Source organism: Myiozetetes cayanensis, unplaced genomic scaffold (genome assembly GCF_022539395.1).
Source record: "Myiozetetes cayanensis isolate MyiCay16 unplaced genomic scaffold, myiCay2020 scf10, whole genome shotgun sequence".
Classification (NCBI taxonomy): domain Eukaryota; kingdom Metazoa; phylum Chordata; class Aves; order Passeriformes; family Tyrannidae; genus Myiozetetes; species Myiozetetes cayanensis.
In genome coordinates, this window is record NW_026086605.1 from 21,581,280 (window position 1) to 21,599,119 (window position 17,840).

Sequence of the window (17,840 nt, forward strand, 5' to 3'; positions counted from 1 at the left end):
TTTTATAAATGCCTCTAAGGAACTGCTGTCCGCCGCGGGGAAGTCAAGGAGCTCCTTCCAGAAATCTTGCTCTGAACAAAGCTGCCCTCCCTGGCCGTACCCCCTTTCCCCGAAACCGAGGAGCAGTATTAAAAATTCCCCCCTTGAGTCACTCCAGCAGGTTTTGTCTGCAGAGACCTAAGGACCGGGGCATTGGCTTACTCCCGGGAGCTGGGGCGGTGCGGACCCGCCCCGGAGCGGGGCCGCGGCGGGGGCGGGCCCGGCCCGGCCCGGCCCTTTATAGAGCCCGCTCCGCGCTGCGCCCCGACAGCCGCTGCTGCAGCTCCGCCATCGGCACCGCCGCTCCCCGCGCTCCGCCGCCGGTAAGTGCTGTGCTTTTACAACCCCCTTGTCATCTAAGGGCAGAAAGTGCCGGGTCTAAGTCGAACAGAATGAAGCTGCTCTTTAGATGAAATTTTAAAAGAAAAATATCTGCTGTGATGCCGTATTGCAGCAGCGGGGAAGGTCAGTTCTACGTGCTGCAGTATGTCAGAATTTTGACGAGGAATCAGCAGTACTGCTATTTGTCATGTGAACGTTGGGCCTGAGAAACTGATTATGGTAACAAATGATAAGTTTGCTTGCTGCCAGAAATGCTAAAAATAATTATCTTAATTACGTTTAAGGGAAAATACATCTGCTGAAATCACATCTGAATCTGGAAAGCATGCACAGCCAAGTACCTGAGGCATGATTTAGCTTCTTGCATTATGAAACCTACTTACAAGCAAAGGGTGTGCCTACATTAGCACTTTGATTTTCATAATGTTTATTTTCCAAATGAATCCAGTGAGCTCTATTGCCCGTGTTTTGGTTCACGCCACAGAGTGTGTGAACTTTAGTGTATGCACTAATGACCTTTAGAGTACTTGTGCTCCATTTCTCCCCAGTAAAACCAAACTGGAAGGTACAATCCATATATTAGCAGGCACTCAGTCCACAGGAGCAAATAAAATTAGTCCAATGTAGAAACCTCTGAAGAAGGTACAGTATGGAGCAAGTCTTCAGCACCAACTTAGTTCTGTACATCCTCTTCTATTGCAGTGCTTGCCAAGGTTAATACAACTAAGATTCCCATGGAATCTTTTAAACACTGAGTTTCACAGTTTTCTAGAACTGAGGATGCTTTTAAAAATCATCCCATGACTTTCATTGCAATTCAAAAAAGAGAAAAAGATATCTTGCTACCTTAGTGTACTCTCCAATGTTGTTACAAGGTAATTATTTACCAGTCCCTCTTGGTGAGATTGCTATACATGCTTGGCTACAGAAGCCAGCTGCATATAAGACAGAATGTGTTGTAAGCCTCTAATACTGTAAATAAGTGAGGTAACATTACAAGCAGACTTTCAAGAGTTTGCAGTGGTCAGAGGCACTCAGTGAGGTGGCCAGGCTTATGTAAGTGTGGAGCATCAATAAGATGCAGCAGGTAACTACAGAGGTACTGAAAAGAGCTTTCCTGTTCATTCCCTGAAGTTGGAGGTTCAGTGCTTTTGTTGTAAGGTAGTAATGATTACTTAAATAGGTATAAACAGCTGGACAGCAGCTAAATGAATCTACCAACTTCCAACTTTCAGTCCACACTGCAGTAACTGACAATAATTGATTTTTCCAATTTTCCTTTCCCTGCTTAATTTATTTTTTTTAAAAAAAATCAGTTGTATTGCTGAGTGTACAAGGAAAAAGCTTCAAACAATAATCTCCAATTTAATATGTGGAAATAATAAGCAGATATTCCACAGCAAGTTAATGCTTAAGTCTTCATCAATTGTGTTGCGACTTATTCTGAAACCGAGGACAACAGAAGCAAGAAAGCTGACACTGCAAGCTATAGTATAACACTAAGTTCCTCTTTTATTTTCAGAATCAAACAATACAGATAGAAGAGGCACAAAGTGAGAAGTTAACAACATGAAGTTACTCCTCTTTCTCACAGTAGCCTTTGTCACAGGACTAGATTCTGTAAGTTTTGAAACAAATGGGGGGATGGTTTGCTTGGAACCACTTCTGGGTTGGATTATACTTTCTGCTTTGGACTCTGTAGCAGGCTTTTGCCTTGAATTCTATTTTGCTGCTTTTGCATGTACAACATACCTGTTGTGCATATACCTCAAAGAAGCCTCTTTGGAGGCCCTTTGGTTTTTCTCCCAGTTCTGTTCCACATTAAGATATCTGCCAGCATTCAAATAGTGAAGACATTTAATAATCAAGAAATACAGCTTTTCTATTTTTCTCTTAAAGCAATTTAGATCTGGACACTGAGCACCAAGATCTTGCTGGTCTGGAGGTGGATATTGGACCTTAAGTAAATTTTCCCCTCCCCTGCTTGAAAGTGATCACACTTTCAAGTGCTAAAAAAGGAGCAATAGATACTAATTTGAGTATTTTTGACTATCAACTTCTATGACAGTCGGTGCCTGTTCACCAACATTATGGAACTATATTGTTAACATTACTTGTTTTAGCTCAAGCAAGCCCATTTGACCTCTGGAAGAAATATAGTAAAAGCCTAATCTTATTTAATTTCATGGAGAGAGAAATATCCAGACAGCAAAGCAGAGGCAGGGCCTTGAAGGACAGCAAGAATCTATTGTTGTATAGATCTCCTGGCTCTTATTCTGTGGCCCAAATGTGAAGCACCAAGGTCACTAAAATGACAGAGGCAGCTGGCGAATGTTGTATCTTTGCTGCAGGGGGAGAAGATTCCTTCCTTGTTCTAGGGACACTGACCATTAAATGCTGCCTGGGTTCTTACAGCATAAATAATTGCAATGTTGCCCTGATGCAGTGGACCAGCTTGGAGGGGCTTTTCTGAGCATTTTTTTGCATGATGTGGGATTTTTTTTTTTCTTCCCCATACTGCTTTGCTCAAGTACAGTTCTACTCTTCATTCATATCCAAATTCCACAGAGCAGGTTCAGCTGGTAACTACATGCAAAAACCTAAACTGTTGAAGGTATGCAGTAGGGAACAGAGCTTGGTGCTGTAAAAGGTAATCAAACCACATAAAATAAACTGCTTCCTTAAAATCCTCTTTTTCTTTTCCCTTAGGGTTATAGCTGGAAGTACTACAACCTGCTATATAAACGCAGATCAGATCACAAGGGTAAGTATCTGCCTGTTTTACTTAAACCTAAAAACTTATTACCCTGCAATTACATTTTCATACGAGAAGGAAGGCTCTTAATGACACTTAAAGACCTAAAACTAGTTTGCAATTACATTTCACCTCATCATTCAGATGTTTTGCCTATAATAAGCAATGTCTTTTACTTACAGAATGCTCTTGTTTGAACGGAGGAACTTGCATTAACTATTACCTCTTCAGTGGAATTAGTCGTTGCATATGCCCAGAAGGATACACCGGGATTCACTGCGAACTAGGTAGAGTATCTATCTTTCTTAATGCCAGCTAAATTGACTGAAAATGTCTAAAAGGTTAGTCAAATATTTAAAATGAAATGCCAAGTGAAAGTATTACCCATAAATGGGGCTGGATAGTCTTTAGCACTTTACGCTAACAGAATAAATGAGGAGAAACAACTAAATGTTGGTGCAACATTTAGTCAGGGTCTTTTTTTTGTCTGCCTCTTCAATAAGGTTGCTTACCTCAACCTTTCTTTTTAGTTTGTGCTGAAAAAAGTGAACTTGTTTGTGAGTCTTCAGAAGCAGAACTGATTGTATTGTGAAATTCCCTGAAACTATTAAAGAATTAATAGCCATGCTTTAAAATGTGAGATACTTGATGCTCAAATTCATACAGGAAAAATGTAATAAAAATATATAATCAGTCTAGATTTTACATCATCTGTTTTTATTGTATTGTAAGAACTTCTTCCTTGTTAAAAGGCTTTATCCATGTCTGTCACAGAACAGTTATAAACAAAAACATACTGTTAATAAAATATTTCTCTTCTCAGACACTGACAGCATCTGCTATACTCAAAACGGGGAGGACTACAGAGGGATGGCAACAGAAGATGAATGTCTGCCATGGAACTCACCCTCACTGTTCAGGAGGGGTCTTTACAATGCTTACCTGGAGAACGCTTTGCAGCTTGGATTGGGCAAACACAGCTACTGCAGGTATGAAAAGCATCACTCTCACTGGGGTGATTTCTATTGTCACAGCCCTGGAGGTGTTCAGTGAGGAACATGTTTTTAAAAAATAACAATATTACAGAGATGATTTTTGACTAAAAATACTTGGAATGTGTCTGTAGAGTTCTTCACTGAAGCTGACTGTACTGCAAAATTCACAGTATATAAGAGTAATAGTTGCTAATTATTTTCTCTGGTGTATCTTGCAACAAAACACTTGTTTTTCTCAGGACATTTAATATTAAGGTATTATTAGTTTTTAAAACTGTTTTTATGAGAAGAACACTTTATTTTTCTTTTAGAAACCCAAATGGAAGGAACCAGCCCTGGTGTTACACCAAAAAGGGACGTGCCATTCAAGAAATACCCTGTAACATAGGGAAATGTGGTAAGTTATATTAGTTTCAGGACAACTGGGGGTTTTTTTATTTGTGGGTTTTTGGGTTTTTTTTGGTGGTTTTTAAAATTCTTTTTATTTTTAATAGCTCACAAGGTTGGTGTTTTAGTTGTAAGAACATCTGAACCAAACTTGTCCTTTCACAGGGCCTTCATGTGGTCAAAGGAGCATGAGCAAGAACTTCAAGATCGTTGGTGGAAGGCAGGCAGAGGTTGAGTCTCAGCCTTGGGTAGCTGGTATCTTCCAAAACATAAGGGGCACGGACCACTTCCTGTGCGGTGGCAGCCTCATCGACCCCTGCTGGGTGCTGACAGCAGCACACTGCTTTCACACTCCGTAAGTTTACAGTCCTGTGTGCTTCTGATTTGCAACTGATTTCTTTGTGCGATGCTCGCTGAGCAACCCCTCAAAATGTACTACAGTAAGAAGGTTCTGTTGATCGAACAAAGCAAGAAGAGCAGGCAGAAACATTAAGTCCCTGTCCAGCAGAATGAGCTAGCAAGATGTGAGCTGTTTGGTGGATGATGTGACTTTCAACAACTTAGCCTATATTGGAGCCAGGGTTTCATTTTTACCTTAGCTGTTCCCAGCACTTAGTAATGGTACTGATGGTTATGACCTGTATGAACAATACATCTACAGGTATTCTTTGTTGGTTTTCCTGTGGAAAGCTGATCCTTCTGGCATCCTGCATAGGATTCTTAATGCTAACACCTTACATTAGTAGCACCTAGATAGGTGTGCATTTCAAAATGTCTGAACATCTAAATTAATCCCTTCAAATGGAAAATCAGAACATTTTCCTTTAGAGTACTGGATCAACTTTCAAAGCTGACTAAATTTTTGTTTTTTCTTAACATCAAAGTAAACACAAAATAGAAGCAGGAGTGTTGACCTCACTCTCAGAAATCAGTACACTTCAGCAATCTCTTTACTCTCTCAGGTCAAGAAGACAGATAAACAAATCCGTCTACAAAGTCTTCCTTGGAAAGTCCATACTGAATGTCACTGATGATAAGGAGCAAGTATTCATGGTTGACGACATCATCTCTCATCCTGATTTTACAGATGACACAGGTGGCAACGAGAATGATATCGGTAAGTGTCCTCTTAAAGACCCTTTAAAACTTTTAGCACAGGTGAAGGCTATGTAATTGTGGCACACTTCTTCTAAAAGAAGAACAAGAGATGAGATGAAAGGGAGCAGAAACTAGGTGTTTCTACATTAAGGGAACAAGAACAGCCTGAAAACTAGGCCTGTGCTGAGCACAGGTTTTTCCACTTGTCTAAATTTGGGTTGTGGCACACATCAGATGTATTACCTGTCAGGACAGTCAACTATAAACCTGTTCTATCCCTGGACCTGTGCAAGACATGGCGTTTCTATAAGCATTTTTGGCAGCATTCCATTTCTACCATCTTACTCTTTGTCTACAGAGATCCCACTATGTACAGCAATTGATGAACAAATGCATGCATGGTAGATGCCATCATGTTGTATGGGAATGCCATATCAGGCACCACATTAGCTGAAGGTTATCCTGAATTAACCCTGACTTTTATGAGTCTCTGCGTTTCACAAGCCTACTCCTAGAGCAACAGTGTCAGAGATGGGTTTTTGCAACTTGCACAGAACAGACTTGCCACTCTTGCACTTGACACGTAGAACTCTACCACCCCTTCCAGATTCCTCCTGCTACTGCTAAAGTAGCAGTCAGGAAGCTGAGGTTAAAACGTCTAAAGATAGACTTGCAGAAGACTCTCTTCCCTGAGCTATCAGCTGCTATCCTCCTAGGAAGGAAGTTCAAGTTGGAGCACTTGCCAGTTTTAGTGCTGGGAAAATAATTTTGTTAGCAAATAATGACTCTCATTCCGAAAGCAAAGAGGGGAACTATATGTAACCAAAATTAAATATAATTGTAACTATTCCAAGTAACTCTACCAAATACTCCTATTGTCGGAGAACTTGAGGGGAAAAACTTGCTTTACAGATCTAACTGTATCTTCTCTGACTTGTTTCATAGCTTTGATAAGGATAAGGACAGCTTCTGGACAGTGTGCAGTAGAATCCAAATATGTCAGAACAGTCTGCCTGCCAGAGAGGAACCTTTACTTACAAGACAATACCCCTTGTGAAATAGCTGGCTATGGAAAACAAGATTTCTGTAAGTGAATGATTTTCCTTTCCAAAGTTGTACTTCCACAGTTGGGAACTTGATGTTTTTCACACCATGACCTGTGAAGTATTAAAAGAAGTTTCTATTCTATGTACTCCATGTGCATCTCTCAAAGATGATCTTTGCTGGCATCTTTGCTAGTTGTCTATGGCATGTCCTTATCTGATGCTTCTCATGCTTATCAACCACACAGAGCAAGCCAAGATGTAAAGCACAATTTTTTTCATTCCTGATGTGGTGAGGGATAGAAAAAAAATTACAGCCACGTGAGAGTATCAGCAAAGGATTGCATTTGTGCAGAATATCCTTTGAAAACCATTAATCTTTCTCACTAAAAAGGAAACTTTATATTTTGCATTTGCAATTCTTGTTCTTCTCTCTGAAACTTAATATATTCACAGTAAAAGCAAACTAATACTGCATAAGCTGGAAATAAGAACCTCAATGCAGAACTGGAATGGTTGTGCTAATTTTAAGTACTAAAAGTGTGTTACATAGGGGTTTTCTTGTTTTGTGGGGGTGTTTTTTGGAGTTTTTTTTGTCTTGGATGGTGAAAATAATGAAATCTTCTTTGTTTGCAGATGACATCTTCTATGCTCAAAGACTGATGTCAGCCACTGTGAACTTAATATCACAGAAAAAATGCAAATATGAATACTATGACAATATCAGAGTTACTGACAACATGGTCTGTGCTGGAGATCCCACATGGCAGACTGATGCATGCAAGGTAAAACTGGATTATCTTCTAAATAATTCTAAATGCACATACAGTATATGGATAAGCTGGTGATGTCTTGTAATTCTACCAGTCACAAGAGTCTCACTTCATGTAGCAGGAATTCTGTATATCCAGTGGTGTTGATCTGTAGTGTGGCCAAATATATGGAATAAGGTTGGAACCTAGAGTTAGGTGTTGCCCCCCTCCACACCTTCCTTTGGAAGTGCAAGAAGTACAGTATCTTTAGCCATTTTTTTCCTTAAGGTCTTATTCAGGATGTATTCAAGCAAAGGCTGATGGGCATCAGAGGAATACAGCAACTTTTCTAATCTCAACTTGCACTTTAACTATAGCTTTGCAAGGGATAAGAGGTAAATTACAGGGGAACAATGAGCTCCCCCAGGTTCCTCAAAACTAGGTTTACTTCCCTGTACCCTTACAGGGCAGAGTGGCCATAGGAGTCACTAAAAACAACAAGTGTCCTCAAGTACACCTCCTGAGTACCTTATGGACAGGGAAACAACTGATTCTATGAAGAATTGGGCATGCTGGCTTTGGCCTTAGGTTGTTACCCTAATATCTGTGATTATAAACTTAGGATGAAGGGTTGTTTGCAAGGTAACTATACTCTGTATCCTGGTATGGGGAACTAAAACAGTCTCCATAGGTAAGGAGTTCTCAAGTCACAACGGAAGCCAAACCTTCTGTCCCATCTAAGCAATGTTCTCAAAGATCAAAGCTTTATCTTGAGGGTGTTTACGAGGGTATTTAACTCTAGTAGAGCAATAACCACATTCTCTCTGTTTACAAAGGCTCCCTCTGCAGAAAATGGCCTAATATGTTCTCTTTCTATTGTCAGGGAGACTCCGGTGGCCCCATGGTCTGTGAACACAATGGCAGGATGATGGTTTATGGGATTGTCAGCTGGGGAGATGGCTGTGCAAAGAAAAACAAGCCTGGTGTTTACACCAGAGTTACTCAATACCTTAACTGGATTGACTCCAAGATGAATGGGGTGCTTGCCAAGAGTAATTTTCTTCCTGAACCAAAGTGACCTTTTTTCTACAGCTGGAGCGAAATGAACAAGATTCAGCCTGTACTGACACCAGGACTGTAAAGACCTGAATGTCATAAGAGGCTTTCATTTTAAATGCTTGTGTGGTCTGCCACTCACATCAGTGTTCCTGAGGCATGAGGCAGAGAAACGGTTGCTGTATTATCTTACTACTCTGAATTACCTGAAAACCACTCCATGGGAAGATAAAATATTTAACATTTAAATGACTATTCCCATGCACGATACTATGCATAACAAGTTATCTGTCCACTTCATTTATGAGCCAGCATTTGGTCTGGAAATATTGGTACAGTTTTAACTTAAGTATTCATTTTCTACATGATTTGGGACTAAAATCTCTCCTCTCACTACTGAATAATACTAAGACTCAAGTGCTACAAACCTAACCACTTAAGACCAGTAATGAGAGACTGATCAGACTTTGCATCAAAAAGTGGAAAAAAAATGTAGTAGCTGTGTCAGTATTACAAATTTCTTAATGTATTCCACTTAAGAACTGGGCTGTAAGAAGGCATATTGGAAACTTGCTAGACTTCCAGGTCACATCTGAAGGTGTCTAGGTCCCTTGGAATATGTGATTATGTAACCTCTCTACATATACATATGTAACGAGGAAAAGATTTAAGGACTTGGCACTCATTGAATGCTGCAGGTGTCAAAAGTCAGAAATTTATTTCCAATGACTTAACTCATATTAGATGGAAATTACCCCTCCCCCCCCAACTTATACTTGGTTTTATTTTTAAACTTCTCTTTGTTTTATATATTTGAATTGTTTTATAAATTTGCATTATTTGTATGAGGGCTGGCACCTCAAGCTTTATTTAATTATTTTTACTGTGTTTAACTTATTGTTTGTATTATGGATTGTAAAATTTTATTAAAAAAACCCAACTTGTTCTTCTGTGTCTGTTCTTTCTCTGTTGAAAGGAGAAGGGTATGCCTCAGAACTGCCATTATTACTTTTTTACTAAAGTTCCTTGGTAAAACATAAATGTTTGAGCTTATTGATTATTAAACTATTTGATATGCAAAAGCTAAATTCTCTTTCCAAAAAGCACAGGGGTATTAGTGAGAAGCATGCTCCATCTCGTAGTTTATTGTAGCCTGGATACATGAATCTTGCACACTTGTGATGGAATGATAGGAATAAGAATCCTAATGAAATCTTGTCCTTGAGGCTCAAGACTGGAGCAGGCACCATCTCCTCTATTTCCAGCTCTGTTGTTGTTAAGTCACGTGTCTTTATACTTCCCTTCCCTACCCTTTCTATAAAGCAGGGGAAAAGGTACTTCCCTTCTCCCACAGAGCTGCCTGGGTATGAGCTGTCAGGCGGAGGGGCAGTTGACAACCCTGGGAATGTTCTGTGACGAAGGCCCTGACACCCCTGTCTTGTACAGGGACACCGAGCACCACTGAAACACAAAATGATTACTGATGGCCCTGCATTGTGAATTGTTAGGCAATACAACTTCTGGCTGTGTTCTGCAAACAGAAACTTGTTAGCAGAGGTAACCACTGCGTGTGGTAGAGTTAGTGGGCACAAGTGTGCTGTCTGTGCACTGCTGATTAAAGTTTGTGCAGGGACTTAGTTAAAATTGCATTGTTTCTAGACAATGAGGTGGAGATGTCCTGTGAGAGACTGGAGACTGCAAGAAGAAAAGGAAAGCACGTCTTCACTGCTTTTCTAGACAGCAAGTAAATAGAACAGCCTGACCAGAGTTAGCAGAGAATGTTTCAGGCACAAAGTGGACAATGATAACAAAGTTTTAGACAAAAATACGCGTTTTGACCATGTCTTTTGGCATGCTACAACTTTCTCACCTCAGTATTCCATTTAAACAGTTATCAAAGTACTAAAATCAACAAATCTCCAACAAGTGGAGAATATAAATATCTTCTGGGTAATTGCATGTAATTCTCATTGCAACGAACAGCATGTTTGCCATCGACTTCTCTGGGCTTTTTCTATGTATGAAGTCAATACAATTTAAATTTCATCTTATTCCCATCATTATGAATATAAGTAAGAACGAAAAAGGAGTAATAAACAAAATTTGCATTTAGGTCTCTTTAATTTTAAAATCTAGGAAGCTCTGGAGAAAGTATGAATAAAGACAGAATCTTGAAAGCAGGGGACATCTCGATGCTGTTTAGGTGTGCAATATTACTTGTTCTTTAATTTATGTTGGATAAACTGCACCAACAAAAATTAAGTCATTAAATAAATACACAGTATACATACATCTCTGCCCTGGCTGTTATATAACTTTATATACTCTCTTTCAATGTTCTCTGCATGACTTTGGCCCCAGAGTTACAATATCATCTGGTTGACAAATTATCAGACCCTGGGAAAATGAAGGGCAGAAGAAGAGAACACAGTTTTGCAAAACTTCCTCTTCCTGCAACAGAATCCACAGGAAACACTTTCTTTCCCTCTTACAAAGAGTGAGCAGATGTAGATCCAAGTCGAGGTGATGGTGAAGATGAAGAATAACAGCCTGGAGAATTGTGCATGGAGTTTGGCAAACACAACTGCAGAATGACAAGACAAATACCAGAGAGAGGATGTTTTTGGAAGATATTAGATATCTAGTGGGTACTAACATACATGCAAAACAAATCTTGACATCATAAAGTTACTCTTAGTTAAATATATCATTCATTGATTTTGGGTATGTGGCAGGCAACAGAAAGGAGTAGAATAGGGGTCCAACAAGTATTTAGAAACAGCTGAGAGGTTGGCATCAGCCAAAGTGGAGAGATCATACTCTTGAAAGCCTTAAAAGTATAACCAACATAACTCCTGTTCCTACATAAACTCCTGTTCCTACTCATCTTCAGTACTTCCTCAGAAGAAACATTAAGCAATGAGGATAAAGCAGTATCTGATGAGTCCAAAGCACAGGAAACTCATTTAATTTGTCAGCTCTTAGAAGGAAGTGATGCATCCTGAATGGACAGACCACTTGACCTTATATAGCTGAAGCCTTCTTCATGGAAGTGAAACTAAAATGTGATTCAAAGCACTCAAAATAAAATCTGTGTTAAATAAACTAATGTATGGGGAAACATGATACATAGTCACCTATTGCATATGCTACACCACTTCCATGTGAAATTGTATGCACGAGAGGATTTTATTTGTGCATATTGAAACCTGAACTAAAAAAACCCAATATGACTATTTGGTCACCAAGCCTTTGGGTCACTTCTGACACTTAACCACAGCTCTTGCTTTAGGGCAAATGAGTACAGAATTTATCTATCAAAAGAGAATCAAACCTTTCTGCATTCATCAATCTTTGTCATTTCAAGTTTCAGATACATTTATCTCAAGCTGAAGTAAAAAAAAGTAAGTGACATACTTGGAAAAAAACATATTCATTAAAGAACAAATCTGGGTTCAAACTTCATCATCTCAAGCAGTATACAAAGGAGCAATCTCAGCAGAATTTGGGTTGTATTGTTTAATCTTTTGGCAAGTGAAGGAAGTGGAACTTTAAGTAGTGGAAATGCATGAAGTTGAAGGAACAAGTACTATGTACTACGTAGACCCACAAGTCAAGCATGAGAACACATGCACACATGAGAAGTACTCTCAATTCCTGTGTCCTGTTCCAAAGCTGCAGCCAACAAGTTGACTCATTCAGATTTAGGCTGCATCTGCCTGGTAGGATACACTAATGATCTTTGAAGCTGGAAAGGACTGTGAGTATCCCAGCATCCAAACTGAATTCAGAGTGAATTTAGCAATCCAGATTTATAAAAAATGAACACGATAACGAACAGGAATAACCAAACACAGAAGTAGATGAATGGTGGCTAGTCTTAAAACAGATCCAGAAGGCACAGCAGACAACAGGCTGGATTTAAGTCAACAGTATTGAATAACAAAAATGTAAATATACTGACACATACACCAGATCACAGTTTGTAAAAATAGGGAGACATTCAGCTGCGTCTCATTTTGAGTGTCATTCTTCTTGAGGAGAACACAACAATAATAATCAATGGTTCAGAACAGACAAGGAGAAAAGCCTGAAAATATTTGGTTTATTTTATCCAGAGAATCAAAATCTACAAGGGACACTTTCTTCAAAGGGGAAAAGGCTGCAGCAGAGAAGGGAACAAACTGTCCTCTGTGTCTTCAGAAGATGGGGTGAAAAGTAATAAACCTGACTGCAGGAAGAGAAAGTGAAGTGAAATATTATGAAATTACGCTACTGGTATGAGTAGTGAAGCACAACAGTAAATGGCATTAGATCTTGTTGAAACTCATCCAGTGAAATTTTTCAGAACAATTCAAACGGAGATAAAACAGTTGGTTTGGGCTCTCCCAATGAAATTGGAAGATATTTTGAGAAATCATCTAATCTCAGGTTCCCTGTTTTATTATGAAATCAATGAACATGCTCAGCAACTGAGATGACTACAAGAAAGTACATCTATTACAGGGAAGTTTAGAAATAGTGTTACACAACTTACCCATCTTTTTAAAAGGTGGCTTTAAGAAATGGGTACTATGAGAAAAAATGGTCTGGATTTTTGAATTAAGAATTAAAGGCAAACCTCTTAATGGTAGACAAATAACTATAAAGAGTTTTGAGCAACCCTTTCAGTGACTCTTAACAAAATAGTATTCCAGAAAGGACTAGAATCAAATTAATTGCTTCTATGTCCCACTGGGCAAAATAATTGCAATGAATAACATGTGCAACTGGCAAGAGAGTAAAATTATTATCCCCCACTGGACAGTGGATATGTTATTTTTCTACCGAGTAACTGGAAAGTGGTTTGTATGTAATGCTATGACTTGGCATCCTACGCATGAATTACCTCAGTATGGTTTGAGCCAGAGGCCTCTGGGTGTGATAAAATCTTCCAAAGCACAGTATTATCACAAGGAGGCAACCATGAAAGAAGTTGAAAATCACAGGAAAACATCAGGCTTTGCCAGTCACTGACTTATGCACTGTAGGATCTGATGCCTCTTTGGTGACAGTATAATTCCAGAAAACCAGATGGAGACATTTACACATCCTCAGGCAGTTTCATGTTTATTAGAAATGAAGCAAACTATCTCTGCTAGTCACAGCTCAGATGTTCTAAGTCCAGTAAATTCAGAAAATCGACAGTAGTAGTTAAAAGTTACCTACCACTTACTAATTCTTCCCTAGATTTTCTTGCCTTGTGGCACAAAACTTTAGCCTAAGTTAAAACAAAGCATCCCCAAGTGACAAAAATCAGAACATCAACACAGCTGTTGAAGTTGCAGCTGTTCCATGAAGATCACAGCATGTACTTGGCATTACTACGGCACGTCAGCACCAAGGATAAAAAAATCTTCACTGATGTTCCAACTCCTTCATCTTCAAATGCACCTGCAAAGTCTGACATGTCACAAATTTATGTGGTTGGGTAACTTTTTTATTTTTAAACACACTTACATATTATTAACAGCAGCCCCAGCCACGTGAAGAACTGCCTTGAACAGGTACCAGAGACCATCTCAGTCAAATTTTGCTCTGAGCCAACATTGCAGGAGAGCAAGAGGCTTTAAGTAGCTGCCATTCAAAATTGAATTGATTTGTCTCAGAAATTATTCCAAGTAATAATCTTTCAGAAAAATGAGATAAACTGTTTGACTTTAATCAGCATCAGAATTCAAGTGCCATCACTCAAGTGGGAAGACAATTTTACCTTCTTATGTGATTGACAGATTCTGCTTGATTTCTGGAAAGATCTTAGCTGTCATTTTGCAATTCTGCTTCTTCACAGAATATGTCCTAAGCATCCTTGCCCTGGGTGTTTGATTTAGCTTTGAGTGTCAAGTGGGGTATAGGAGGTGGAAACTGAGGTACAAGAATCCCTTAAAAATGTGGGTAAAATTCTCATTGAATCTGTCACACGAAGACTGAGCACAACAGAAATAAAGTATTCAGTTTTATAGAAGACTGCTGGAGAGATCGAATCTAAGCTTGGCTGTTTCATTTCCCTTAGATACCTTGCATCTGGGATCAGGTGCATTTGGACATTACATTTTTATGTATCCTCTTCAAGAACAACCAATTGCTAATTTCATTTCAAACTAGACATAAACAGATACATTTGAAATAATTTTCCAGAACAATCCAATTTTATCTAAAATAACTGCAATCAGGTTTATTTTTCATATTAAATCTTTTGTCATCTAAGGACACGTCTGTCTTATATTGACTGTATCCTCTATTTACAATGGGCTTGTCTGAATACACACAACAGCAGGAGTTCTTTTGTTTATTACCTGGGGAGACAAATCAAAGAAATTTATTACATTCTGTAGCTGAAACCAGGCTACAGAAATGTTTTCTGATGGTAAACTCGACTCAGCCTTAAAACTACATTAAAAGGGCTTTTAGAACATTCAAGGGGAAAATTATATAACCTACTACCTTTGTTCTAAAAAAATTGGAACCATTTTTATTTTTACAGTCATATTCTGGCCATAAAATACACATATGTGCTCCTAAAGCATGAAAACAATCATATGGGCAGGAACAACACTGACTGTTCAGAGCCAACAGAGCTGTCAAACATATAATTGATAAATGGTGGAAGGACCTAGAGGGAGTGGATTTCAGTCTCCCAGGGATGTTAGCTTGTGAGTGCTTTCAACTGCAAAGCTTAAAAATAAACTTTGTCACCTGTCAGCAGTCTTTTAGATCAACAAACTTGCAAGAATAATAAAAAGATTTATTATTAATCACAGCATTGAAAATGTCAGGAGGCAGCAATGTTTAAAGAACCCCTCTGGAACTAGATACTGAATCTCAGTGAAAATGCACAAGACCACAGGGCCAGGCTATACACCCCTGTGCTGGCACTTATGCTGATAGACTTTATGTCTATATAAGAAAAGAGATAAGTATACAAGTACATAATGAAATTTTATAGTTTTCACTACATTAGTTTAAATAAGTTAATAATCTTTGCCTGATGGACAATTTTACAGAAAGACTGTGGTAACAAGTTCCAGATTTCACAATACAAGAGCTTCAAATTTTCAAATACAAGAGCTTTTCTGCTATGCTTTTTCCTACTAAACATTCATGACAAGGGATGAAGCTTTTATAGATATATATAATATATTTCACCAACTTAACCCCAAAGGATCTAGTACACTTGCCTGGACACTACAACTGAAAAAGCCTGTGGGCTATTCCAATGGCAAAGAGCATTTCTGTAGGAGCTTTCTTACTTAGAACGTTACCAGTAACCCAACCATGTTCATGGTATCACTGCACAGGAGCCAATGGCTCATTTTTCTTATCAACAAAACCACTGCCAAACAGAATCTTTAGTATTTAGTTACAGAATCTTGCTATGAAAACAAATGCGCATCAAGACAGGCTTTATACGGATTCAGTAAGAGAAAAGAAATTTAAAAGTCTTCAGATCAAAGACATGGGTAATTAGATCAATTTGGGAACTTGTGAGCTTTTAGAGAAATAAAGTTTTGAAGGGATGACATAAATATAGGACTGACAGAGGCACCTTTATTACTGAATGATCTACAAGAGCAATTGAATTTTTTATTTCCAGAGTTAGTCCCACTTGTTTGGGCCAGCCTCATCTCCTGTTTTACACAAAACTATCTCATATCTACAAAGCTCCCAGCAGACAAGGTGGCTTCCCTGATTTAAATGCCAGTCTTCTCTATTAAAATTTTTAAGAACACCTGAAGAAAAAGTAAATACGTCTTTTATTGATTGGCCTTGATACACTCAAACTTTGATGGGCTGCACTTGCTTTTGTTCAAATATATGTGTACATTTTGTGCCTGCAACCCCTAAGGGGGGCACGGAGGCGCCAGCAGCTCCACTCCTCTCCCGGCACCCGCCGCTAGATGGGGGAGCAGCCTCGGGAAAGGAGATGGCGCCGCTCGCAGCCAGTGCAGTCAATTCACTGAGCACGTAAATCACACTGAAGAGCTGTTATTTATAGCACAACCTTTGCTCCCCTTCCACCCCCAGCGCTTATAAAAAGGTGAGCAAGGGATAAACAGTACGTGCTCAGCCGTCTACGCTTATAACCGGGCACTTCTGACTGTGACCCTGCCAAGCAATGCTGTGATTCCTCACTGACATTTATAATCTTGCATTTTCCTCTAGATTTCAGTCAAGGCTAGCACACTTTCCAGCAGCAGAATGGCCAGAATGCTGACCTTATGGGAACCCCTTGTCACAACAAAGCCAATTATTTCATGAAAAACCCCAAACCAAACTACAACAACAAAAAAACAAACAAAGCAAACAAAAGCTAATAAAAAAAAGCAGATTATTTAATGTCACGCTCACAGGAAGGCATTGAAGGCGTGAAAACAGGGAAAAGTGTTTAAGGGGAACCTGCAAAAGTGTAGTACACCACATAACCGTTTTTCTCCTACAACGCACGAGTTCGACTGAAGTAGCACAGGCAAAGATAAAGTGGCACACAGAACGCGAGCCAACGCGGCAATGCTAAATCTTACCTAAGAAGAGTTACAGTTATAACTGTTTTAAGTGGGAGCGATCACAGTGATCCTCCCTGAGCCGCTCTAAAGCCCTAGATCATTAAAACATGCCCGCCAAGTGCAGCCGCTCCAGATAGAGCATTTCCTGGGAGCGTCTCCCCGCCTGTCCCGGCCGGAGGCGGCTCCGTCGGGGGCGCCCGCGCTGCGCGGCAGCGGGGCCGGCTGTGTTGGAACACAAACCACACAGGGAAGAGATGCAGGCTGCCTTCCCCCCGGGGCACCCCAGGCACCCGCAGTGACGCGAGGCTGTAACTCCCGCTTATGAAAATACTAATTTTCAGATTATTATGGAAACAGTAACCTCAGGCCGTGTGGCCGCGTCCATGAGCCAGCTCGTTGATCCTGCCTGAGAGCTGCGGAGTGTTATTGCTCCTGGGACAGAGAGACTAGGGGAGGCATCGCACGACACCTTCCTGGCACTAAGTCTCAGCCAGTCTTCTCCAGACCGCCTCTGTTGCATGCTACACACAGAGACAAGGACTTTGCTTTACCCCAATTAGAACAACACAATGCAATTTGCTCTGAACTGGTTCCATCTCTTGGATTTTGGATGCTCGAAGTTTTAACTTCAAGGCAACACCACGAAGTTTCTCCAAGTGCTTTGGGAACTCACTCCTTAACTGCTTTTTGAAGTACAGCAAAGTACAGTCAAATAACTTCTGACAACGTGACCAGAAGCTGCACCAATTTCTTCAGAACAGAAATGAACTTACATTGACTAATTACTGTGATCTGTTCATGCATCAATGCACAGCTAAAATGACAAATCT

At 39.7% G+C, this 17,840-nt stretch overlaps 1 protein-coding gene across 1 annotated transcript; it reads left to right on the forward strand.

Moving 5' to 3' along the window:
* Window positions 1–275: 275 nt before the first annotated feature.
* Window positions 276–9,508, forward strand: PLAU (plasminogen activator, urokinase). The gene is made up of 11 exons (XM_050336534.1): window positions 276–362; window positions 1,904–2,001; window positions 3,091–3,145; window positions 3,319–3,423; window positions 3,960–4,125; window positions 4,443–4,528; window positions 4,684–4,873; window positions 5,481–5,635; window positions 6,562–6,702; window positions 7,296–7,444; window positions 8,295–9,508. The coding sequence occupies exons 2-11, from the start codon at window positions 1,951–1,953 to the stop codon at window positions 8,487–8,489; spliced, it is 1,293 nt and encodes a 430-aa protein (XP_050192491.1). The 5' UTR covers window positions 276–362; window positions 1,904–1,950; the 3' UTR covers window positions 8,490–9,508.
* The last annotated feature ends 8,332 nt before the right edge of the window (window positions 9,509–17,840 follow it).

Excerpts from the sequence above, each read along its gene's own strand:
- PLAU (XM_050336534.1), top strand. The coding sequence starts at position 1,951 with ATGAAGTTACTCCTCTTTCTCACAGTAGCCTTTGTCACAGGACTAGAT. Across the intron at positions 4,529-4,683 it reads CTGTAACATAGGGAAATGTG|GGCCTTCATGTGGTCAAAGG; the intron begins GTAAGTTATATT and ends GTCCTTTCACAG. Across the intron at positions 6,703-7,295 it reads CTATGGAAAACAAGATTTCT|ATGACATCTTCTATGCTCAA; the intron begins GTAAGTGAATGA and ends CTTTGTTTGCAG.